The sequence below is a fragment of the Strix aluco genome, chromosome 8 (assembly GCF_031877795.1).
Source record: "Strix aluco isolate bStrAlu1 chromosome 8, bStrAlu1.hap1, whole genome shotgun sequence".
In the NCBI taxonomy this organism is placed as follows: Eukaryota; Metazoa; Chordata; class Aves; order Strigiformes; family Strigidae; genus Strix; species Strix aluco.
In genome coordinates, this window is record NC_133938.1 from 18,753,946 (window position 1) to 18,776,174 (window position 22,229).

At 38.2% G+C, this 22,229-nt stretch overlaps 1 protein-coding gene across 2 annotated transcripts; it reads left to right on the forward strand.

Moving 5' to 3' along the window:
* Nucleotides 1-386: 386 nt before the first annotated feature.
* Nucleotides 387-20,105, forward strand: CDC7 (cell division cycle 7). 2 transcript variants are annotated; one of them, XM_074833248.1, is made up of 12 exons: nucleotides 387-433; nucleotides 3,019-3,167; nucleotides 6,739-6,825; nucleotides 8,687-8,822; nucleotides 9,461-9,554; nucleotides 9,637-9,779; nucleotides 11,620-11,869; nucleotides 12,439-12,534; nucleotides 13,370-13,548; nucleotides 14,779-14,861; nucleotides 17,766-17,915; nucleotides 18,917-20,105. In XM_074833248.1, the coding sequence occupies exons 2-12, from the start codon at nucleotides 3,074-3,076 to the stop codon at nucleotides 19,291-19,293; spliced, it is 1,689 nt and encodes a 562-aa protein (XP_074689349.1). In that variant the 5' UTR covers nucleotides 387-433; nucleotides 3,019-3,073; the 3' UTR covers nucleotides 19,294-20,105. The 2 variants fall into 2 exon arrangements, with proteins under 2 accessions (XP_074689349.1, XP_074689347.1); XM_074833246.1 differs by lacking the exon at nucleotides 387-433 and having other exon boundaries at nucleotides 2,189-3,167.
* Nucleotides 20,106-22,229: the final 2,124 nt, after the last annotated feature.

The window sequence follows — 22,229 nt, forward strand, 5'->3', positions numbered from 1 at the left end:
ACGCCGATCGCTCAGTCACGGCCACACGACGTTCGTTACCAGGCCCGGCAGCCGGCGGCGGCCGGGGGCGAGCCGGGCCGCGCTGCCCACCCCCGGGCCGGAGCACGGCTGCGCGGGGTGGCGCGGCTGCAGCCGCGGCCCGGCCCGGCCCAGCCCGGCCCGGCCCGGCCCGGCCCTCACTCGCCGCCCCACCGGCGGCCCCCCAACCGCAGGCCCGAGCCCGCCGAGCCCGCCTGGCGCGCGCCGCCAGTGGCCGCTCTGGGCGGGCCTCTTCCCCGCCGGCCGGCCAATAGCAGCGCGCTCTCCTCCGGCCGACGGCCCCATTGGCCGGGGCCGCGGTTTCCGCCGAGGGCCGGGATTGGTGGCGGAGGGGCGGTCGGGAAAAGGCGGCAGCAGGCAAAACCCCGGCGCGTTCCGGCAGCCCGCGCCCCGCGTGAGTCCCCGCGCGAGCCCCCGGCCCTGCCCTGCCCGCACCGCGGCCGGCCCGCACACCCCCCTAACCCCTCCCCACCGGCGGGTTGCGGCCGCGGCGGCTCGGGGGCGCCGGTCTCGCGCGGCCTCTCCGTGAGGACGGGGGAGGGACCCGGCCCAGCCCGGTGCGGCCTGCTCGTCTGTGGGGAGGCCCCGCGCTGCCTCCCCCCCGCCTTAGTCCCGGCTGATCCCCGCGGGGGGCAGTTCCCGTGGTCGGAACGGTCGCCTGGCCCGGCGGAGGGGTGCTGAGGGGCAGCTCCGGGGGTGGGGGTGGGGTGCTGCTTCTCCCCGCTCCTGGCGGCTGTGACCGCCCGGGAAGCCCCACGCCCGCTGGCCCACCCGCGCGGATCCCCGTCCGCCTCGTTATAACCTCTTGCACTTCGCACGGTGCCTCCGACCCCGCCGTTTCGCGGGTGCCCCTGCCCGTCTGCAGCCTGCGCGCTCTCAGGCTGCAGTTCGAATGCAACCGGGGACGTGGGCTTGGCCCGGAGCCTTGCTAGAGGGGCTGTCCTGTAAAGCCAACCTGCTCTGACAAGCACCAGACGTTTTCCTTTTGTCTGGCAGCATCGGCATCATCAGCGCAAATTGAAGTTCTAGATGTGTGACTTTTGTTGCTTGTCGTGTAATAGACGGATTTATTTCGTCTTTGTAGAAAACATCAATTTATTGCAAGACTTAATCCAGCCACAACATTTGCTTTTATTAAATGACAAAGAGATCTTAATCTCAACTTTTATTTTGGCGTGCTGAGCTTTTTCCAGGGGTGTCTGTGTAAATTCCCACTTAAAGGAGCTTTGCATTTTAGTGGCAGCAGACTGTGTTCCTGTTAGCAGCGTTGCTTTAGCCAAGAAGTCAGCAGCACTGTCACTAATTTCTGTCTGCAGGGTTCAGATAGCTGACTCAAAAGACCATGAAGCAATGTGGGCTGTTTGAATCTGTCGTTATCTGGGTTTTGTTTTTTTTCTTGTTTTGATACGGAGAACATTTTTTTTAAAATTGGAGATGTGATTTAACAGCAAGCAAGTTGTCTGAGCTGAAACTTTGGATCATTTTGGTCTTCCTCTTAATTTTTTATCTAATAGTGTCTTTTGAGTGTTTTTTAATGTAAAAAGTAAATATCTGAATCAGATTTTGTTTGATGTTCCATTTTATAACTGTTAAGCCCACTTCCAGAGTAGTAAACCATTTTTTAATATACTCAAGTATTCGAGGTATCCAGTTCTGCAGATAGTAGCTTCTTTATTTAACATAAATGAATGGAAATGACACCTTGAGTTATTGAGCCCCTTTCACCCTCCTCATGGCCAGCAAGCCATGAACATGTTCCTATGGTGGTTTGCAGGCAGACAGAAGCATGCATTTTCTTTTTCCAAAGAAGGTGTTTGTGACCTGCCTTGAACTGGAAGAGCCTAGAACTGAGGCTGGCGTGGGGCTGAATCAGAGCAAGTAGGCCGTGGTGAGCGGCAGTGAGCGGCGGGGAGAAGGGGTGTTTGTATTAATTTGCACTACTTATTCTGCTAATGAGGCTATGCTGTTTCAGGTTTGGAACAGGCTTGTCTGCCTACTCAGCACTAGCGGAGGGAGTGTCTACCTGTGAGAGTCTAGAAATATCTCTAATCTCATTCCATTAGTTCCCAAGTCCCACTTTCCAGCAAAGCTCCCTCAAAAAAAGAGACTGTTGCCTGTCCCTGTTCTCTTGCACAAGGATGACAGACTCAAGGTAGCTCACATTCTTTGGGGACAAAATATATTTTTAGCTCCATAGCTGAAACAGATGAATCCTTTAATTTGAAGTTTTTCAGAATATGTTTCCCCTGTGTGGAAAAGCTCAGTTAGAACTTTGAAGATTTGGCAAAGTTACATGCAAGGAAGATCTTTGAATGGAACCAGTGTTGGGCAACTGTAAGAAGTGGTGCTTTCAGGCTCACTTATCACTGGTTATCCTGCCCTGGGGCTCTCTGCCTTTCTTCATGATATTATCAGTTTTTTGGTTGTACAGTATTTTTTGCATGTACAATATTAGTACACTTTACTGATTCACAGGCAAGAAGCATTTCAAAATAAGCATGTGCTATTATTTCTTGTTATGGGAGAGGGCAACAAATAATAATGCCTTTTGTTGATTTTATCTAGAAGAGAGAGAAATCTCTCATATTGAGACGATATATTTTTCTCTTATTTCTTTCAGGTTTTCTGTCTGTATGGGTGTTGCAGTATCCAATGCAGCTGTTTCTGTGTGCATCAGTTCCTTGTCTTTCAAAGCAAACTTCAGGGAAAAGATAATGCTTTAATGTGAATGAGAAAACACACAAGAGATGAAAGAACATAATTTGTGTCTCAGTTTATCCTCCTGTCTTCCTTCTCTTCCCCCTTTTTTCTTCTTACTAGAGATAGAGGGGTTTTACTGGGTTAGTTTTTCTCTGGGATTATGGGTTATGCTTTCTTGTTTTAGGTAGCACAGAGGAACTCCTCAGACTCCCTAAATTTCACCTCAGTAACTAAGTGCAGGGCCAGGAAGTGTCTAACCAGATATGCTTGCTCCCCCAGGTGTTCAGAAGTGGTCCTCAAAGTCTTGGAATTTTAACTTCAGGTTTGTTTTGTGATGGAGACGGTGTTGAAGGCTCACTGTGATGAACAGCACCCTCATCAGGCTGAAGACTTCCATGGGAAGCATGAGCAGAACAGCAAGCTTTCAGGTACATGCTAAAACAGAGATGGCTAACATTATGTTTTGTTGCTGACATACTGCTTCGTCGCTTCAGGAGGTTTCAGCATCAATTATAAGCCTGTCAGTATATGATCCTATTGTATAAAGAATTAATTAAATGACAATGTTTGAGGTGGCTTTTGATTTTAAGTTTATTCCTGCTTTTTGTGTGTTACAAAACTTCAGCAGCAGTAGTTTGTCACAATTCAGGAACCCTACTATTTATTACAGAGTATGTTATTATAAGAGGATACCAGAATTCAAAAAAGGCAATCGCTGAGAATAAAATTCTCTGACCAGACAAGTACACATGCCTTTTAACCTATAGTCGCCAGCCTTATCCTTAAATATCTTTAGATGTGTCTATGTGCATAAAAACACTGTTCGCTCTTACCAGAGAAGCTGAACTACAAAACGTGTTCTGATAGTGTTTTTATTGCTCGTTTTTGAGTCTCTTTGAAGTACATTCACAATCTGGACCTTCTGTGCAATGCTTGCTCGGTAATTGTGGGTGGTCAGCCAGCTTATATATATAATGGCTACTAATTTTCCTAGAAAAAGGTAGTCCTCTGTCAGTCCCCTGGACATCTACGTCCAGAATTACATAGAGTGATGCTGAATAACGTTTAATTGTCTCACTTGGCAAATTCTTTTCATTCTAGGAAGTAAAGAAATTACTTTAAAATCTGCTCATAGAAATGTTGTACCATCAGTGTATAATAATAATATCCAATGACTGTATGTTCTCTATAGCCAACTGGGGATTCAGGTCCCAGAAGAGAACAGATGATGTTTATACTGCTGTCTGTCAACAAGGACAGTTGCTGACTGTTTCTAGCACTTTTCGGGATCTTTCAACACAAGAAGCTGTGCTGAGTTACTGAATGCTCTCAGTGCCTTGGGTAGGCACTACGCTGGCCTAGAATCTGCTACCTGTGTAACCCAGCTGTTCGTGCTCCGATAGCATTGAACTTTGTCCAGGCAGGAACCTGAATTCATTGTCAGACAAAATGGAGTATTTGGCAGATGCTGTAGCAGTTACTGAGAGAGCTTTTCATGATTGTTAGTATCTACCTTAGGACTGTTAGACTGGTGGCACAAAACAACCCAAAACCTGATATGGGTAGGGAAAGTAGAAATCCGCCAGTTTCTAAAGACTTAAAAGGTCTTTTGAGTCCTTGTTGGGAGTCTTGCTTTTTGCAAGAAGTAACACGTTTTTTCCTAACCAAGCAACTTTACTGGAGAAATTCCAGTGCAAATTTTATGTGGTAAGTTACTGTCAGTATACTTTTTTCTTTAGTAAAAACTGAAGCCTAAGCAACTCTCGTAAGAAGTCTGAGTAAAATGCAAGTATTGGAACAAAACTAAGTTGCTTTATTTGGAGCAGGTTAGATAGCAAACTAGTTCTAAGCAATGTTGTTCTAACAGAGCCTGTCAGAACTGTATCACTGTTGAAAACAGTCTTGTAGCTCTGTCCTGTGGCTACTGACCTCTTGGGATCATGTTTGTGTAGGATGTTTCAGAAGCCAGTAACAGGACTGTCTTCCAGAGGGGAAAGCCTAGGTCTTTGAGCGACGCAATAATGTTTCAATGTTAAGTTCTTTATAGTTGTTATGTGGTTTCATGTCTTAACATTTTTGAGTATTCTTGGGGGAAATGGAACACGGTACAAATACCAGCCTTTACCCTTCCTGTATTTTCTGAAGATTTCAGAAAGCTTTCTTGAATGTTTTACATTTGTTATGTAATACACAAACATTTGTTTGAAAAATTGAAATTACTGTGCAAACTAACTGGAAATACTACTTTTTAAATGATAAAACTTTTTATCAACAGTTCTTTTTTAGTGACAAAACAACAAGAATTACAGCAATAATAGATAAATTTCTTGACAAAGTTCAGAGCACATGGGCAATATGAATGCTATGAAAGCAATGTTAGGTAGTAACTTCTTGAATTTTTAGTGTATTTTCAACAAATTTCTACTATATTGACAGGAAAATGAAGGGGTTTTGCAAACTTTCAATTTCCTACTTTTCAAGGTATTTAGCTTAATCTGGCTCTGTAAAATTGGGGAATAACCAGAATAACTGTACAGTTGACCAGTTTTCCTTAGCCTTTTCCTTCAGGGATTATTAAGACACAAGGTCCTGTACATCTTGACTGTTAGTACAAGCCTGGTCATTTTTATCCTAGCATATTTTGAAGTTTTTAAATATGATTCCTAGCAAAACTGATTAACCTTTTATTGGTTAATCAAATGTATCTTTTATGAATGTTAATGGTTTTGGTGTGTAGTACAGAGGTATTTTTTCATTTCTGAAATATCCCTACCGAAATGACTTAAAACAAAATAACTTGGAGAAGCAGAGGGAACAATTTAAAGGGAAGAAAAAAAAAAAAGTAAATGGATAGTAAGAGAGGCAGCAGGTTTCAGTTCTCAAATGTATGTTGGGTTTTACAATTTTTTGAAATAAAAAGAAATTACAGTCAAAAATTATAACTTGAATTACCAACTAATTTACTGGGCTTTTACCAGGAAGAAAGGGTTCTTTAGGGAGACAGATTCTGTTGCTGTACAAAGTGAGCTAGCATAGAAGATTGGGGATGCACGCTAATCCATACTTTGTTTCTAGCATATCAGTGATATTTTGAAAATTTTTCTCATTGCATATGACTTTTGCTCCTGGTAAAACATAGCACATTTTTATGTATACAACACTATATATTTATGTTAAATTTAATTTATTATTTTTAGGATGAAAAATGTATACACATTTCTTTTTTCTATTTGATTGCTTTCCAAATACCTGTTTGTGCTTAGTTCTACATAATAAAATATTCTTCACCCCTGCTTTACAGAAATTAGTCACAGCCTCTACATACTTCACAGCTTCAAAAGAAGTGAATTCCTATGCAGGGTATAGAGAACGTTTAAATGACAAGGATTCATAAACTGAATGGAAAACTACATAATTTTTTGAAATAATACAGTACAACATCCTTGTCATGCCATCTAGTGATCGCAGCACAAAGTGCATCAATTTAAATGCAGAGCAAACATGGTTTTTGGCGTTTATTATTTTAAGTAACAGTGTGAAAGAATGCATTGTTGATCTTAAAAAAAAAAATTATTTTCCTACCTTTTTGATTTGCATCCGATGGATGTGCTCCTGTGCTTACAGAAACAACTATTATAATTTGTCTTTTATGAAATTGACATTGCAAATCTCATGAAAACATTTATCAATGAGCTGTAATCTGATGTCTTACTAACCAGAAGGCTTTTGTCCTCTCAGGAACTGCTAGGTAGCAGATAAGTAAAAAAAAAAAACCACCAAATTTTTAAATGCTGCAGCTTAAAAGGGAGCGTGATGAACAACAACACTATCAAGTATGCAGATGGTAATGTCAGCAGGGATAGATACCTGTCTGCTGTTTTTTCCTCTATTTATGTGAATTCACAGTCCTGTGAACTCAAGTGTGATTTGTGATTGCAAATATAGATCAGATATGGAATCAAGAAATAAATTTCCTAACTTTTCCCATTTTTTCCACAGCAGGAATAAAAAAAGACATTGAAAAACTTTATGAAGCAGTGCCACAGCTTGTAAATGTGTTCAAAATCAAGGAAAAAATTGGAGAAGGTAAATGTTTTATTTTAGCTTGCTTAGACTAAGATTTCTTTTGGTATTTCTAATTTAAAATGTATAAATCTAAGATCCCAATATATGCAATTCAAGCCAGATGCATTTTTGATTTAATTCTTGGTCTCTGTATGAATTCTAATATGTTGCTGAGCGCATAGGTATGTTAATTAGGGACATTTTCAAGATATTTTCTTGAAAATCTGGTATATTAAAGCCTTTCAAAAAAACAGCATTCCAGTTTTGACAACTAAAATTTTTTGAGATAGATTTGAATAACTAACTCCATTCTTTTTCTCTTTTACACATGAAATCTATTTAATATATTTAACTACTGTTCCTTAAGATGTCTTTCTTTCTGCTGAAACCCTGTGGGCAGAACTGAAGGAGACTGAAAGATTATAGCTGATATTTAAAAAAAAAACAACTTTTTTTTTTTTTAAGACATACAGTATCAAATTTTAGAACACTTGTGTATACCTTGCCTTCAACAGATACTATTGCTGATACCTTCAATGACTGTTAATCATGACTATTAAATAGATTCCTAGGTACTTCTGAGTGCAGGTTTCGGCACTTTTTGGAACTTTACCCGTTTGATCTCTGAAATGCTTTGTGATATTTCACACTTTTAAACAAAGATGTTGGTGAGGAGCTGGGTTGTTTAACAACTATTTTGTGATGGAATACCTGTGATGGCAGGCTAGATGGCTAAAAGTTTTTGTCTCTGCTCCCCGCCCCCAAATAACCCCAGTTCCATATACCACAGCAATACAAAGTTTCAAAAACAAAACAACAGAAAAAAGGTGTTCTGCCTGTCATAAAAAAGACAGTATAATTAAACAAAATATCTGTTTATGAATAGTACTCTGATTTTGTTATTGGGAGCAAACAATGCTTTTAAAAAATACTTGCACTTCTGCAGCATTATGAGAAAAGCTTCAACTTAAGATTCCACTCTGGAGTCACTTTCATTTTAGTAGTTCTCAAAAATAATGTCTAAGGTCAACTTGGTAACCCTTGTTGCTGTAATCAATTCTACTGAATGTATGAGACTCTAGATTTTTTTTTGTTTATGACTGCAAGAAGTACTTAGAGTTTTTGCTGGCATTTTGATGTATGTATGCACTTACAGACTGTTAAACTAGCATGATGCAAGCACAATACTTAAAATGTAATCAAAAGTAATTTGTACTGTTTATTCATATGGAAGAATGCTTCAACTTGTATGTTCAGATATCAGATCATTAGGATAAATGAACCTCCTAAGAGGTATATTAGAATATCCTTAAAATGAAATGGGTGGGTAAGTTTAGCATACGGTCTGAATATTCTCTTTTTCAAATGGGTCTATCATGTTCTGTCTATGCGATAATGCTCTGGGCAAACAAATAGTAAAGTTACACATCATGTGAGAAGTCTTACTTTGTAGATAAGGTAACAGAATTAAGAAAAATGTAGCAATTTCAGAAGTTCTTTGAATAGTAAAGGCAGTACTTTCCAGATTAGCATTATATACCCCACTTACATCGTAAGGAGAGAAGAGTTAGATGTCAGATGAAAGTAAGGTACCTAGACAAGAAAGCAAATCAAAGACAGGAAATTTACATTCAAAGAGCTCTGTGTCTCAAGCAAGTTAGACAGTGTTACATTTGCATTTTTACTGACATAAAAAACTTGTATACAAGATCACTGAATTCAGTAGGAGAAAAAAAGGAACTGCATTTTTCTCTTCTAGAATCTGCTTTTGATGTAGTATCAAGTATACTGTGGGACTGTGAACAGTTAGATCACTTCTGCAAAAATCTGAATTGACCTAATTAAAAATGCTGAAGACAGTGTTTTTCTCCCCTTTTTACAGGTACTTTTAGTTCAGTTTACTTGGCCACAGCACAACTACAAACAGGATACGAGGAAAAAATGGCTCTGAAGCACTTGATTCCAACCAGCCACCCTCTGCGAATTGCTGCTGAACTTCAGTGCCTCACAGTAGCAGGGTACATAAACAAAAAAGTTATGACTGTCATGACTAAGCTGCTGAACATTGTCTCACTGTTCTGTATTTATTTATTTTAAGTTTTGGCACTTTGCTTGCCTTTTTTTAACCGCAGAAATGTATATTCTTTCTATCAAGAGCAAATAAGAATTGGAGTGTCTTACCTGCAATGGATGCCCTTTTCTACTCGTCTCAGTTTGCAGATGGTGCTGTATTTTCCATCTGAGAAATTCTATGATGTATCTCTGTGATAACTAATATTCCAGTTCTGAAATGCTTGGAAAAAATAATCTCTTAATCAGAAACTGTGGTTTTAGGAATGAATACTTGTTGCCAGAGTGTGCTAAATAGCACCTTCTTAAAGCAGTTGGTATCATGAAAGTTAGGTCCTACATTTAATTACAGCAGTAACTACAAATCATGGCCCCACAGATAATCTGTGGATACCTCATTGCAGATTGCAGAACTCAAATGGAACATAGCAATGAGAGGCAACAGCATAACTACTGACTGCTGATAAGACTGCTGTCAAAATATAAATCAGATTATAACAGAAAGCCTGATTGAAGTTTTTAAGAAGTAAATGAAAATAAACATCCATCTTCTGATCTTTATTCAGTGACATTATTTTTCTTCTAGGGGACAAGATAATGTTATGGGAGTAAAATATTGCTTTAGGAAAAATGACCATGTGGTTATTGTTATGCCATATCTGGAACATGAATCCTTCTTGGTGAGTCCCAGACTTCTTATGTGTAGTAAAAGTTTTAAATTAAAAACTGTTGCATAATTACAGTATCCAAATAATCTTCCAGGACATTTTGAATTCTCTTTCCTTTGAAGAAGTGAGGGAATACATGTTTAATCTGTTTAAAGCGTTGAGGCGCATTCATCACTTTGGTATTGTTCACCGTGACGTCAAGCCCAGTAACTTCCTCTACAACAGGCAGCTTAAAGAGTAAGTCTGTCCAGATGACCATATTGTGATCTCATTTGGGGATGTGTGCCTTGGCAGAACAGAGTCGATTAGGCTTTTGGTTTTTTTTCCTTCCAGCTGCATAACATGTGCTTAAATAATAAAACTAAAAAAGTAGTTTTTTATTTGTAAAATTTTTCTTTCAGTGTTTAGGGATTTGAGGAGGGAAGGAATTGTTTTTTCATACTTAATGTAGTATCTGCTTCAGAGTGACAAGTACCTGAAAAAATGAAGATTTTACTATTGGGTACAAATACTACATTTTTTAATAAGAATGAGAAGAATAAAATCAGTTGGGATTTTTTTTAATAAAAAAGCTAATAGTGACTTGTGATTGATACTTGTAAATTTCTACTTGTGGATAGAGTAAAACTGATACAGATAAGATAGCTGAATTTGGGCTGTTTTCACTTTACATTGAATTAATGTTTAGAACTAGTAGGGCTGGGTTTTTTCCTGCAAATTACAATATTTAAAGACTGTAGAAAGCGAGGTGCTGCTTTTTTGTGAAGCTGAAATAGATAGAATAAAGTACTGTTTTAGTGCTAGCAGTCCTATGGCTGTATTGGTGAGTATTGTGCTATGTACAATTCAGACACTAGGTGCTGGACCACGTCCAAAGAAGGGCAACGAAGCTGGTGAGGGATCTAGAGCACAAGTCTTATGAGGAGCGGATGAGGGAACTGGGGTTTAGCCTGGAGAAAAGGAGGTTGAGGGGAGACCTTATCGTTTTCTACAGCTGCCTGAAAGGAGGTTGTACTGAGGTGGGTGTCAGTCTCTTTTCCCTGGTAACAAGTGACAGGACAAGAGGAAAGGGCCTCAAGTTGTGCCAGGGGAGGTTTAGATTGGATATTAGGAAGAATTTCTTCACTGAAAGTGTTGTCAAGCACTGGAACAGGCTGCCCAGGGAAGTGGTGGAGTCACCATCCCTGGAGGTATTTAAAAGATGTGTAGATGTGGTGCTTAGGGACACAGTTTAGTGGTAGACTGGGCAGTGCTAGGTTAAGGGTTGGACTCTATCTTAAAGGTCTTTTCCAACCTAAATGATCCTAGGACTCTATGTAGTGGAAATTTGTAGGGGAGGTTTGATTATTTTTTGTCAAACCACAAGCTTAAAAATTTGAGAAATACTGAGTTACTTATTTTTTTTTTTTAAATGCGTCAAAATAATTCGTACTGTTGTTTTGGCTCTTCCAGCATTTGTTTGAGCCTTAATCTTTACATGTGGAGGCCATGAAATTGAGTTTGTCTGAGACCCAGAGACAGCTGGATTGTCTTTGTACTGGTTGTAGCAAAAAATAATTCTTTTAAAGACGGATCTGAATTGTGAACTAATGTAGTCTTACCTGTTTGAAGACTGAAATAAATTCCAGTAGTATGGCTTGATGTCTGGAAAAAATCTCAGCATTGTTAGTCTTGTTTGTCTTCACTGCTACATTTCTTCTCTGCCCACGGGAATCCTGCAAGGGTCAAGTCACTTGTACTTCATTGTTGGCTGAAGGTTTGGAGCTGTAGGATTAGAAGAACCCCACAACAGAGTTGCTGGGAGTATTTTTTTAACACCACTGGAGAAAGTATGCATTTGAGAAGATTTTGGTACAAGAAACAACGAAGTATGATGGATATAGGGTAAAAACATTGAGGGCATAGGTAAGGTAGGACAAGAGGAGGAGGAGGAAAACAGGACTGTGGTGCTGGCAACAGCAGACGAGCAACATACTGAGTAAAATTGAAAGAAAGATAAGTAAACAAGTAATGAATAGTAAATTGAACTGACTGATGGATACTTTGTGACTCCTGATTCTAAATTTGTGTCTTTCAGGTATGCCTTGGTAGATTTTGGCTTAGCACAAGGAACCCCTGATACGAAAATTGAACTTCTCAAAACTGCCCACTCTGAAGACAAGCAGGGAAGTTGCTTGCAAAATAATCCCACCATAGCCTTGGGAAATGGGGTTTCTGTCAGTGTCACAGCAGCTAAACAGATAGCTCAACAGTCAGCCTCAAAAGCAGCTGATAAAAGGTCCAGCTCACTTTCAAAAATACAGATTAAACAAGGAAGAGGAGGAAAGGTTCTCAGTCTTTTTCATTAATATTGTTGTATGTTTAATGTATTACTTCATCCAACAGGGGGAGATGTAATACTTGAACAAAAGTTGTGCACGCGTATCTTGGGGGATCCTAATGTGATGCGCAGAATCACAGTTTTCTTATCAAAGTGGCTATGTAACCCTATTGGCATTTCATTATCTGTTAGATACAACACAATGCCAAAGGTGGTATAAAACCCTAGCACGGATTACTATTTAGACAGCCTTAAATATTTTTTTAAATGACATGTACTGCGGAACTCTTCTCCAAGCCAATAATTTTTCATCTACGTTTAGTTATTAGTTGCATAACAAATGCCATACAGATGATTGTCTTGGGGTACTTCTGAGGTGTGATTAGTTTTGTAAGCATGTTTGCTGTTCTGTCTAGACCATGTTTTCTTCATCCACAGTAAACTGATGCCTGAAAATAACTTACTATGCAGCTGTTCTTGTTTTATATCACTTCACACTTTTTTTTTTTAACTGTCAGTATTCAGCTGACTGTGTGTTAGATAGGATCCTTATTGTCCTTTTTGTTGGTATTGTAGGAGGATTCTGTGCACCATTCTGTCCAGCGCTCTGTCTTTGGAGAGAGGAATTTCAATGTCTATAGTTCCACATACCAGGAGAACTCGAGCACAAAAGTAAGAAGTATGACTCATCAGGAAGAGCAATCTGTTACATATTTGAAAAATTATAGAACTGGTTGTTCTGTAAGACTGGACACTACTCCAGGATGTTGTGGGACTAGAAGTTTTTGAGCAGATTATTAAGTGTGTCTTTGCTGAAAGGCTCAAAGAATTTTTCATTTCTGTTTCAGTCCCTTTTGAAACTCAAAAGAACTAGTTTTGGAGCTGTCTCTCTAGCTGATCTTGTTTGTATGCTAAATTTATCTTTTTTTCCTACACATGTATCTGTGCAACTAGGATGTACTTATCTTGTGAAACTTCATTTTCTTTTCATTTTACAGTTGAAGCTAGAGAGAAAACTTGTAGTAAATACTTTTCTGTACTTCTTGTAATTAGTATTTAATATGACAAGGGAGAAACCCCAACTAAATTAGAGGGTTTGGCCACCAGTGATCATCTTATTGTAGAATTAGAGCCTGTGTGTTGCTGTGGCATTTTGTGTACATTTTTTTAATTTTCATGTTGAACCAAAAGAATTCTTGAAACATGATAGTAACTTGAAAAATCTTTGTCTTGTAGCTTCAGAGTACCTAATGTATTTGTGTTTTAGTAAACACTGAAAAATGTTTTCTAAAGGGGAAGGGGAGGAAAAATTCAGGGTATTTAGAAAGCTCCAGTGTCTATTTTATAGATGTGCTATTGTTAAAAAGGTTTGCTGTCTTCTGTTTTAAAACTGCAGCTTTTTGCTCATGAGCACCTGTTCAGTCATAGTATTTTAGGAACTGGCCTATCTGTATGTAAAGGGAAGCTTCTTAACTATGTCACCTTCTCTGAAATATCTACATTGCAGCTCATAAAACAATCAAAGATGATAGATGTTTCATCTAGGAAGTTAGTAACAAAGAAGAAGATTATTTCTACCAAAACAGTGAGCAATGGGGCAGCCAGGAAAGCTGCCAGTGGTTGTCCCTCAAACCTGACCTGTGACTGTTTCGCAACAGAAAGAGTTTGCAGTGTTTGCCTTTCAAGGTAATTTGTTTTGACAATGTTGTAAAATTGTCTGCTGTGCTGTCAAGCACGCTCAGAAACTTAGATTTACTAGACAGCTGATTTAGTTGGTAAAAGATAGCATTTGATCTGTGCAACCCTTAAAACACTGAGTATGCTCTTTTTAAACAAGAATAGTTCATGGAATAATTGGTTCACTGCTATCTGCAGCAAGAGAGATTCACTGTTAATGATTTTTTGTTGTTGTATTTTATTATCCACCTACATGTGTTGTAGCCAATCACTCAAGTTAATTACAACACTTAGAAGACAATACATCAATATGTCATTAATAGTTATCTAATAGGCCTAAATCACACCAACAGCTTGGATTCTGGAAATCATGAAATGTAGAATAAAAAGGGAGCATGACTGTTTTGTATTTGTTAATTTAAAAAATAAAGTTTAAGTTTTAATAATAGGTTAGAGAATCTTAATAACTCAGTTCAGCTCCATCCCTCTACAGTTACTTTTGGTTATGATCTCCTATTGCCTTTATCCACACATTAAGGAACACAGATTAATATAGAGAATTCTGCTTCACTAGGCATAGTCATGAAACTGTGGGGTCCCTCTCTTCCCAGACTGTCAAAATATGGTGATATCAACTTCATTTCGGAAGTATGAAACATGAGGAATTTGCCAGACTCAGAAGTAGCCCATAGAAGGAAGGCACTTTAAGCCATACAAGAAAGCTCTGGAAAGTTGTTTGTTTTTTTTTTTTTAAATAATGATAATCTCATACCTTTTAGTTAATCTAATGAAAAGTACATTCTTGTCAACACTCAGAAGTACTGAACCTTAGTTTGCTGTGGAGTAATACAAAGCCAGAGCATCCACATTCACTAATCTAGTGCATTTTTTGCCTTTGGTTAATCAGTCTCAACTTTAAAGTTTCCTATGAAAACAAGCCTGCTGTTGAATGAAACTAAAGAAGGTCATTGTGAGTGAAGTATGCAATAAGTATTCTGTGGTATTACCTTATGATAGATAATATAATAAAAATATAATAATACAATAGATAATATAAGTCTATTATGCCACATAATTTCATGCTAGATAATTATAAGATGCTTCAAACTTCTATAAAACTTGAATAAGGCAGGGTTAGACTGTTTACACATCTTACACAAGTATATAATATTAAGCATTATTAGAACTAGAAGTTACTTATCACCTTTTATTTTCTAAACATGTTTGTCTCATTACAAGGTGTCAGCAAGTTGCTCCCAGGGCAGGAACACCTGGATTCAGAGCACCAGAAGTATTAACAAAATGTCCCACTCAGACCACAGGTACTGCACAACAGACTGAAATTAATGCCTTTTTTCACCTTTTGATCCTTCTCATTTATGCATATTATGTTGTATGGGAGGGTTTTTGTTTACATGTGAAATTCATATCATCCCTTCTAACACTTATCAGGCATTTCCTGATTTTAATTAAAAGTTTAGTATTCAGAGTAAGAACGTTAGGAATATTTTTCCTGTGTTTGAAACTTGAATATGCCTTTGTTCATTTGAGGGGTAATGCCATATGCAGGAGTTGAATATAATGACTTTTAAAAGAAAACAAAGTTGTAATTTTTGTCAAGTTTCTTGGCTTATTGATTCAAGATTTTACTTGAATAAATCTTGGGGAGAGAATGTACTTTATACTTTTCTAGACAGGTTGTCACATATAGTTTGCTCTCGTAACAGGCATAGTTAATGGTATAATTGCAAATGTGTTTTAGAAAGCATTAGTTAATACTTTTTATCATATCTTTTTCCTTTTAGCTAGTGCTTTAAATAGCTGGTCTATAAATGTCATATTTTTTTCCTACTAAATGTTTAATTTCTCTGGGTTAAAAACTATCAAATACATAAGTTTCAGTAGTCTGGGTAGATATCGGAGAGCAGAAGGATGGTTAGTGCATTAGCTGGTGCAAGTAGGATGGGAGAGGTTGTGCCTACCTGGAGAACGGAGGACCAATAAAAGCAAAGTTACCTGTTAAACATTTGGTGTACAACCAGGAGTTTTGACTTATGAAAAGGGGCATAAATACAATGTCCTCAAAAATTGGATTTAAAATAACCGTTTTTAGCCACTGTTTTGCTGAATACCTTTTGAGAAAACTGTCAATTTTCAGTACTTAAAGTGTGTGTACACATTCAGAATAGACCTAACTACATTTGACCAGCTTATCCCTAGATAGTGTTATTTGAAACAACATCTGTGCTGTGGGTATTACTGGGGTTTCAAGGGGTATGGCAGCCTGTTTGGAGTTACTGTGCCTGTGCTGTAACAGCCAGCTTTATTGGCTAGAAGACATCCAGAAATCCAGGACAAGTTTAGACAATCTGTGAATCTGTCTAGACAGAATTTAGGCAGAAAGAAGACATACCTAGGAAATCTTGGACACATGCTGGTGTTAAGTATGCTTTCAGACAGTTTTCTGTTCTCTAGAGCAATGGAGTGCAGGATTACAGAAAATATGGGTTAATCTGGAAACCCTTGGGTGTGGCACAGACAGTCCTAAAAATACTGAGTCAGTGGTGCTGAGCTCCTGTAGTATGTCAACAAAGGCCTTAATTAGAACTGGGTAGACTAATACTAATATTTATGAGATTATGTTGTATTTGAACTTACAGATCTTCTCTGCTTCCATCTGGGACTGCTGTAGTCACCTCCTTGTATTCCTTCCAGTCTTACTACTAGTTGTGGTCTCTGGGCTGAGATGAAGTTAACAGCTAGATCCAGTTGACTATCCAGAGCTACCTTAGTGCATCCAATCCAGGTTCACAGTGCAGGGAATACAACCTAAACTCCCAGGTTGATGTTATACGGGTCTAGTCACTTGGTTTGTCCCTCTGCTCCCCTTTCCTTGCTCTACCTCACTAGTTCAATAGCACTAGACAAAAGCATAGAGAGTAATCATGATTTTGATACCATTGCACAGGATCTTGCAGTCTGATAATGATCTCAGCAATACCAGAATTGTAGGGCCACGATTTACTAGCCATTCAGACATATAAAGTCTATTAATTTCAGTAAGAGTTAAGTAGTTAAACTTATTTAAAGGTCTTCACCTTGATGGCTCCAGCTTTCCCAACCACATAATCGGGATGATGCACAACACCTCAGATAATATGATCTTTTCAACAGTGATACAGTAATACTAAAACTTTTTAACAGGAACTATGAAGAAGATACAAAATTTTTCCACTGTCAATTGTGCCAAATGATTAACTTGGATTTTTAATTTTTTAATAAAAGACATAAAATCTGGTTTTGCAACCGAAGTCAACTTAATTTCCGCCCCCCCCCCCCAAAGTCCTGTGGTAATAGTGTTTCTAACTAAAATGTCCAAATTAATTACTGCCTATTTTACTACTCATTTTTTTTTTGAAGAGAAGTAGAATAACTATGGCTTTATTTCCCAACTGTTAATTTTTCTCTTTAGAGTTTGAGAATCCTTCAAACTTTCTCCTTCACTTTCCTTGCCATCTCTCAAAATGTGCACCTTAGTGAGCCAAAAAATTATGGCAGACAGGTATTCTCATAACTTTTAGTATTAAAGTTTCCATCGCGCTTTGGCGTCTCTCCCCAGAGTACTCTCTGTACTCTTCATAACACAATGAAAGTGATGAATAACTTCTAACTATTACAGTTCTTAAACTGGCTATCTTGTCAGGTGATTTCATATTAGAGAGGAACAAAGTTCATACTAAGATAAATTTTTTTAGTACTGTCTAACTGGCAGCCTCAGTCCCAGAAAAATTCAGATTCACATTCATTTGTTAATTATTTGTTATTTATGATCCTTATATAAGGTTTTCTTCATGTGAAGCAAACGTAAATAAGTATCAAAACTAGAGAGTTTTTCACCCCCTCGTCTCCCTGGGTAATACAACCTCAAACATTGTTGTGGTACATTGTAAGTTTAGCAAGTTAATGGAATTACTCATGAAAATTTCTATGGAAAAGCTTAAATACTCCCTCTGCATCAAATCAGGAAATTATTCTTCCATCTAATTATAGTAATTTCCACTGTTTGCTAAAGTGTTATCTATGTGACCAAAGTCAGTAAGTACTTCAGAACATAACTTTTTCTGATAGAAGCTTCTCAGGTCATAATTTCTTTTTAAAGAAGGTTGTGATTTTGTTTGTGATAAAGTGGTGAGTTTAGTTATTACTAAGTTTGCTTTCAATTGCAGCAATTGACATGTGGTCTGCGGGGATCGTATTCCTTTCTCTGCTCAGTGGACGGTATCCATTTTACAAAGCAAGTGATGATTTAACTGCTCTGGCACAAATCATGACAGTTCGTGGATCCAGAGAAACCATTCAGGCTGCTAAAACTTTTGGTATGCAAGCCTTAATTATGGGGAAAAGGGGAAAACGTATGCTTGGTCTGCTATTTAATGCAGGGACTTACAATCTATGATTTTTTTTTTTTTTAAATATATAAAAATATATTTTTAGGTTTGGGAGTCATCTTGGAGGTAAATTACACTTTTATCATGTAAAACACTAAAAGTACTAGTCTATGTATACAGAGTTTTAAGAAAGTTTTGTATTTTTCTGTCTTCTATAATTTGTATTTGGGGTACTTCATGCCATAGGTTTCCCAGCCTGTCTACTGCCTTTCACTCAGTCAGGGCCACTTGAGGTGAAATATGCCAACTAAATTTTTTCTACTGGCATTTGGTTAGAATTCTTGAGGCAGTGTTTCTATTCCTGGAAAATTTGTCCTGGAGGCTTAAGTCAATATGATTTAATATTTAGATGATGTAAACCTTGCTTTCCCCCCCTCTAGAAGGGCTAGTAAAAAAAAAAAAAACACCAAACAAAAAACCAACAGATGGCCTGTTTAAAAAACCAAAACCACCACAAAACACACAAACCCCTAAAATAACCATTCCCCTAATTGTTTGCAGGCCAAATGCTGCAGCACTTGCTACCTGGAAGTGTAACTGACAGCAGCTATTTTCATTCTTCAGAGGTGTAAAAATCAGGGTATCTAATTTTCTTCAGTTCTGTTAAAATGACAGTGAAATGCAAAAAGATGGTGTGTGGGGTGAGTGACAACCTCTCACTACATAACTTCACGAACAAACCCAAACAGCTTTGTTCCGAGCAGAACCAAGACTATTACCCTGCTGACTTGCTGGGGCTATTGCTGTAAAGCATGGCTGGTTTGGAGGAGTGGGGAGGTTGGATGTGGTTTTTTTGAGAGGTTTGAATTTTTTTTTTTTTAAACGCTGGTTACACTTCAAGACATGAAGTTTCTCTGAAACAAACTTAGAATTTACAGTTGCATAGAAAATATAATAAAATGTCACTTACTGTAAAATTTTTTTTCTAGGTAAATCAGTTCTGTGTACCCAAGTTGTCCCAGCACAAAACTTAAGAACCCTCTGTGAGAAGTTGAGAGGAACAAATAGCAGCTGTAAGAGATCGCAGGGTGAAGTGCCCAGCGAGTCTGTAAATGACTCAGCTTTGCCAGTTGCAGTAGACAAACAGTGTGCTCCTGAGACACTTGGAAAACAAATTCAACACTTAAAGAGCTTTCAGGAAGGTGATGGTATTTTGGAAATGAAGGCAACAGACATGAAAGGATGGGATCAGGTTCCTGATGAAGCATATGACCTACTTGATAAGCTACTAGACTTAAACCCTGCAACAAGAATAACTGCAAAAGAGGCTTTGCTGCATCCTTTTTTTAAAGACATGAGACTCTGAGAAGATACCATATGCTATTATTGCTTTCACATGTTTTATGTGGAAATGAGATACTGAGGTAGTTTTACCTTGTTGACCTCAACATTTACACTCATTGGAATACCATCACACTGTGTACAGAACTACTGAAATTTAGTCTTGTGCAGTTGGACTGCAAATGTCAGTTTACTTTAAGAAATACTTGCAGATGTAGAAATTACATAAACATCACTAACAGGGTCTTATCCTAAGACACTTCTGAGGGGTTATTGCAGGGCACACCTGTTCTCTGAGAGAGTTAACTTTGATCGAAAACTACAAAGAAAAAGAGTTTCACAAGCTTTGTGCTTAATTCTCAAGATACTCCCTTAAAATTTACAAATTTGCCTTAAGGTAGGACTGAAATAAAGTGCTTGAGAGACTTTTTTACATAGTTGCATATCTCTGCTTTGTTCCTGATTAGTACGTGGGGGACTGAAAATGGAACAAAGTGTATTAATTTTGTTCAGAATATTTTCAGAGAACAGTTACTACTTTGGGAGTGTTGCTAGAGGAGGGGCCAGGTGTTGGAAGTTATATCATCAAAAGAAAAGCATAACTGTTTTAAAAGGACATTTTTGTTCCTGTCTGGTCTTTCCTACTTAGGCAATAGTACTAAATGCAGTTACTCATTTTGCATAGCCCATGTTTCCTCAGTGCCAGTAACTCACTATTCAACAGCAACTGCCTTCAGGATGTCTCATGTGACATGCATAGGTTTGATTTCTGTTATAGAACCTTATTTTTTAAAAGAATATCTGTTAAATAAAGGATTTGTTTTTATAACTTCAGAAGATTGTCTAGAGATGCTTCTATAAAAATTAGTCAGGTAAGGTTTTCCTGTGGGGTGTGTTTCCGTTCAGGAAGTATTATGCATGTTTATTTACTGCATAAATTCTCAGTGATAGAAAACACTTTTCAGATAGCTCTAGTGTATATGACTGTCATAGTGGAAGTATCTTAATTATCAAGGAAGTCTTACCAGAGAGCTAAAAGCTAGCTATTGTCTGGTCCTAAGTAGAAGAAACAACCTTAATAACCTCTAACCCTGTACATTCAATGTGCAAAGTAAATTGCATTATGTTCAGCAGAAGTTACTTCAAAACCCTTGATAATTCTGGAGACTGAAACTTAATACAGTGTTTTTCCATGTACATTTCTTTAAATGCTAATGGAGTTGTTGCTATAAGAGGTTACAAGCCATTCTGAGAAAAGATTGCTGCTTTGATAACTTTTGTATAAGCCTTCTCATGAGCTGGTGGTTACGATAGTGCAAAGGTCTTGACCAGGGCTGGGGCTGAAGAGACATTTCAATATATTAAAAATCTCAAATACATAGAAAGTAATGGTAAAGTTGCTCTGCTCCTGGCATCAGCTGTTAGAGAAAAATATTTGCAGATGTCAGAATATTGATTGCAGAAAATCTTGAAATCCACAAGACCCTGGGGCCCAGGTCTTAGTAATTTTTGCTGTTTATATAATTTCAACACAGTACGTCACTGAGAAATTATTTATCTAAAGGAACTGTGGCCAAATTTGGCAAGCAATGCTGTCTGCCAGTGTCTGCAGATGTATTGTTTCCTCCTACGTTCACTCATGCTGTCTATGGTCTTATGAGAGCACGAGCTGACAAGAAGCAAAAATATGTCAACTATCTATTGTGAACTTTCTAAACAGCTTCAGCTTTTTAAGCTTTCCTGCTAACCCCAGCATTGAACAGCTCCTTGCAGCAGGCACTACAACAATTAACCACTGCATAAGTTTAATAGCCAGAAAGGGAAAATTATTTCTAATAGTGTTTTTACCAAAACATTAAGGGTAAATAAAATTCTGTAAGGAGCAATTATAAGCTCAGTATATTCCATAACAAGCTAGAAGAATACATTCCTTCTTCCAGATAGCTATGTATTTCAGGCCTGGAGATGGTTTTTTTGGGGAAGGATAAAGTGAAAAGAAAAAGGTATTTGAACAAGCATACGGTTATGAAGTACTTTTTGTAGCACTCCACAAAAGAATGGAAGTCTGAAGTAAAATGTTAAATGCAAGGGGCTCCCAATGAAAATTAAAAAAAAAAAAAATTAAGGAAAACACTAGAGGTGAGCAGTGGTTGCCACTGAGTTTTCTGCTTCTCTCTTTCCTGTGATTCTAAGAATCTCTCAAAGCCATAGGTAAGAGTCAAGTACCAAGATTCCTTTAAAGTTTAATTGCGTGATTTGAGATGTTTATAAACTGAATGTGAATCTCCTACCATGAGAGTTGCAAGTAGAAGAAACTGCACAGAAATGACATCGCTGGAACACATGTGCAGTGGTCGTGAGGCTGCAGCTGGATTACTGTTACGTTCTGGACACTGTGCTATGACAAGGATATTAATAAATTGGCAAGAAACCAAAAACAGCAGCAAAAAGCAGCATGGATTGGAACGAGGAAGAGAAACTGATACGTAGAATCCTGAGAACAGCAAATCTAAATACATCTGTGTATCGAGCATAGGGAAGACTAGCTTATTCTCAGTACTAAACTAGGCTAGGTGGGGAAATTGTGGCATGTGTTAAGTTCATGATACTTTTTCTAGTTGTAAATGATAATTAGGAAACAGGAGGTCATCTTATTAAGAGTATCTGAGGAAACACCTGCAAAACAGCATCAAAGTTTTTCTGGATAATAGTGATAATAAGGGATAAATGAAATTTTAAGTTGTATTGAGTTTGTAGTCCTGTCACTTTTGAGACTGGACTCAGTAAAATGTTTATTTAAAGCAAAATACTATGTGGATAAGAAAATAAATGGGACAACAATATTCTGTCTGAGAATATTCAGTATATCTATATAGCTGTATCTGAAGTTTACATATTCTCTGCTCTCCAGAAAGTAAAGGCAATGTGAAACCAATATGCAGCCAAGACTTCCTGTGCAGG

Coding starts and splice junctions, on each gene's coding strand:
- CDC7 (XM_074833248.1), top strand. CDS start 3,074: ATGGAGACGGTGTTGAAGGCTCACTGTGATGAACAGCACCCTCATCAG. Junction 6,826..8,686: donor CAAGGAAAAAATTGGAGAAG/GTAAATGTTTTA, acceptor CCCTTTTTACAG/GTACTTTTAGTTCAGTTTAC. Junction 17,916..18,916: donor TCAGGCTGCTAAAACTTTTG/GTATGCAAGCCT, acceptor TTTTTTTTCTAG/GTAAATCAGTTCTGTGTACC.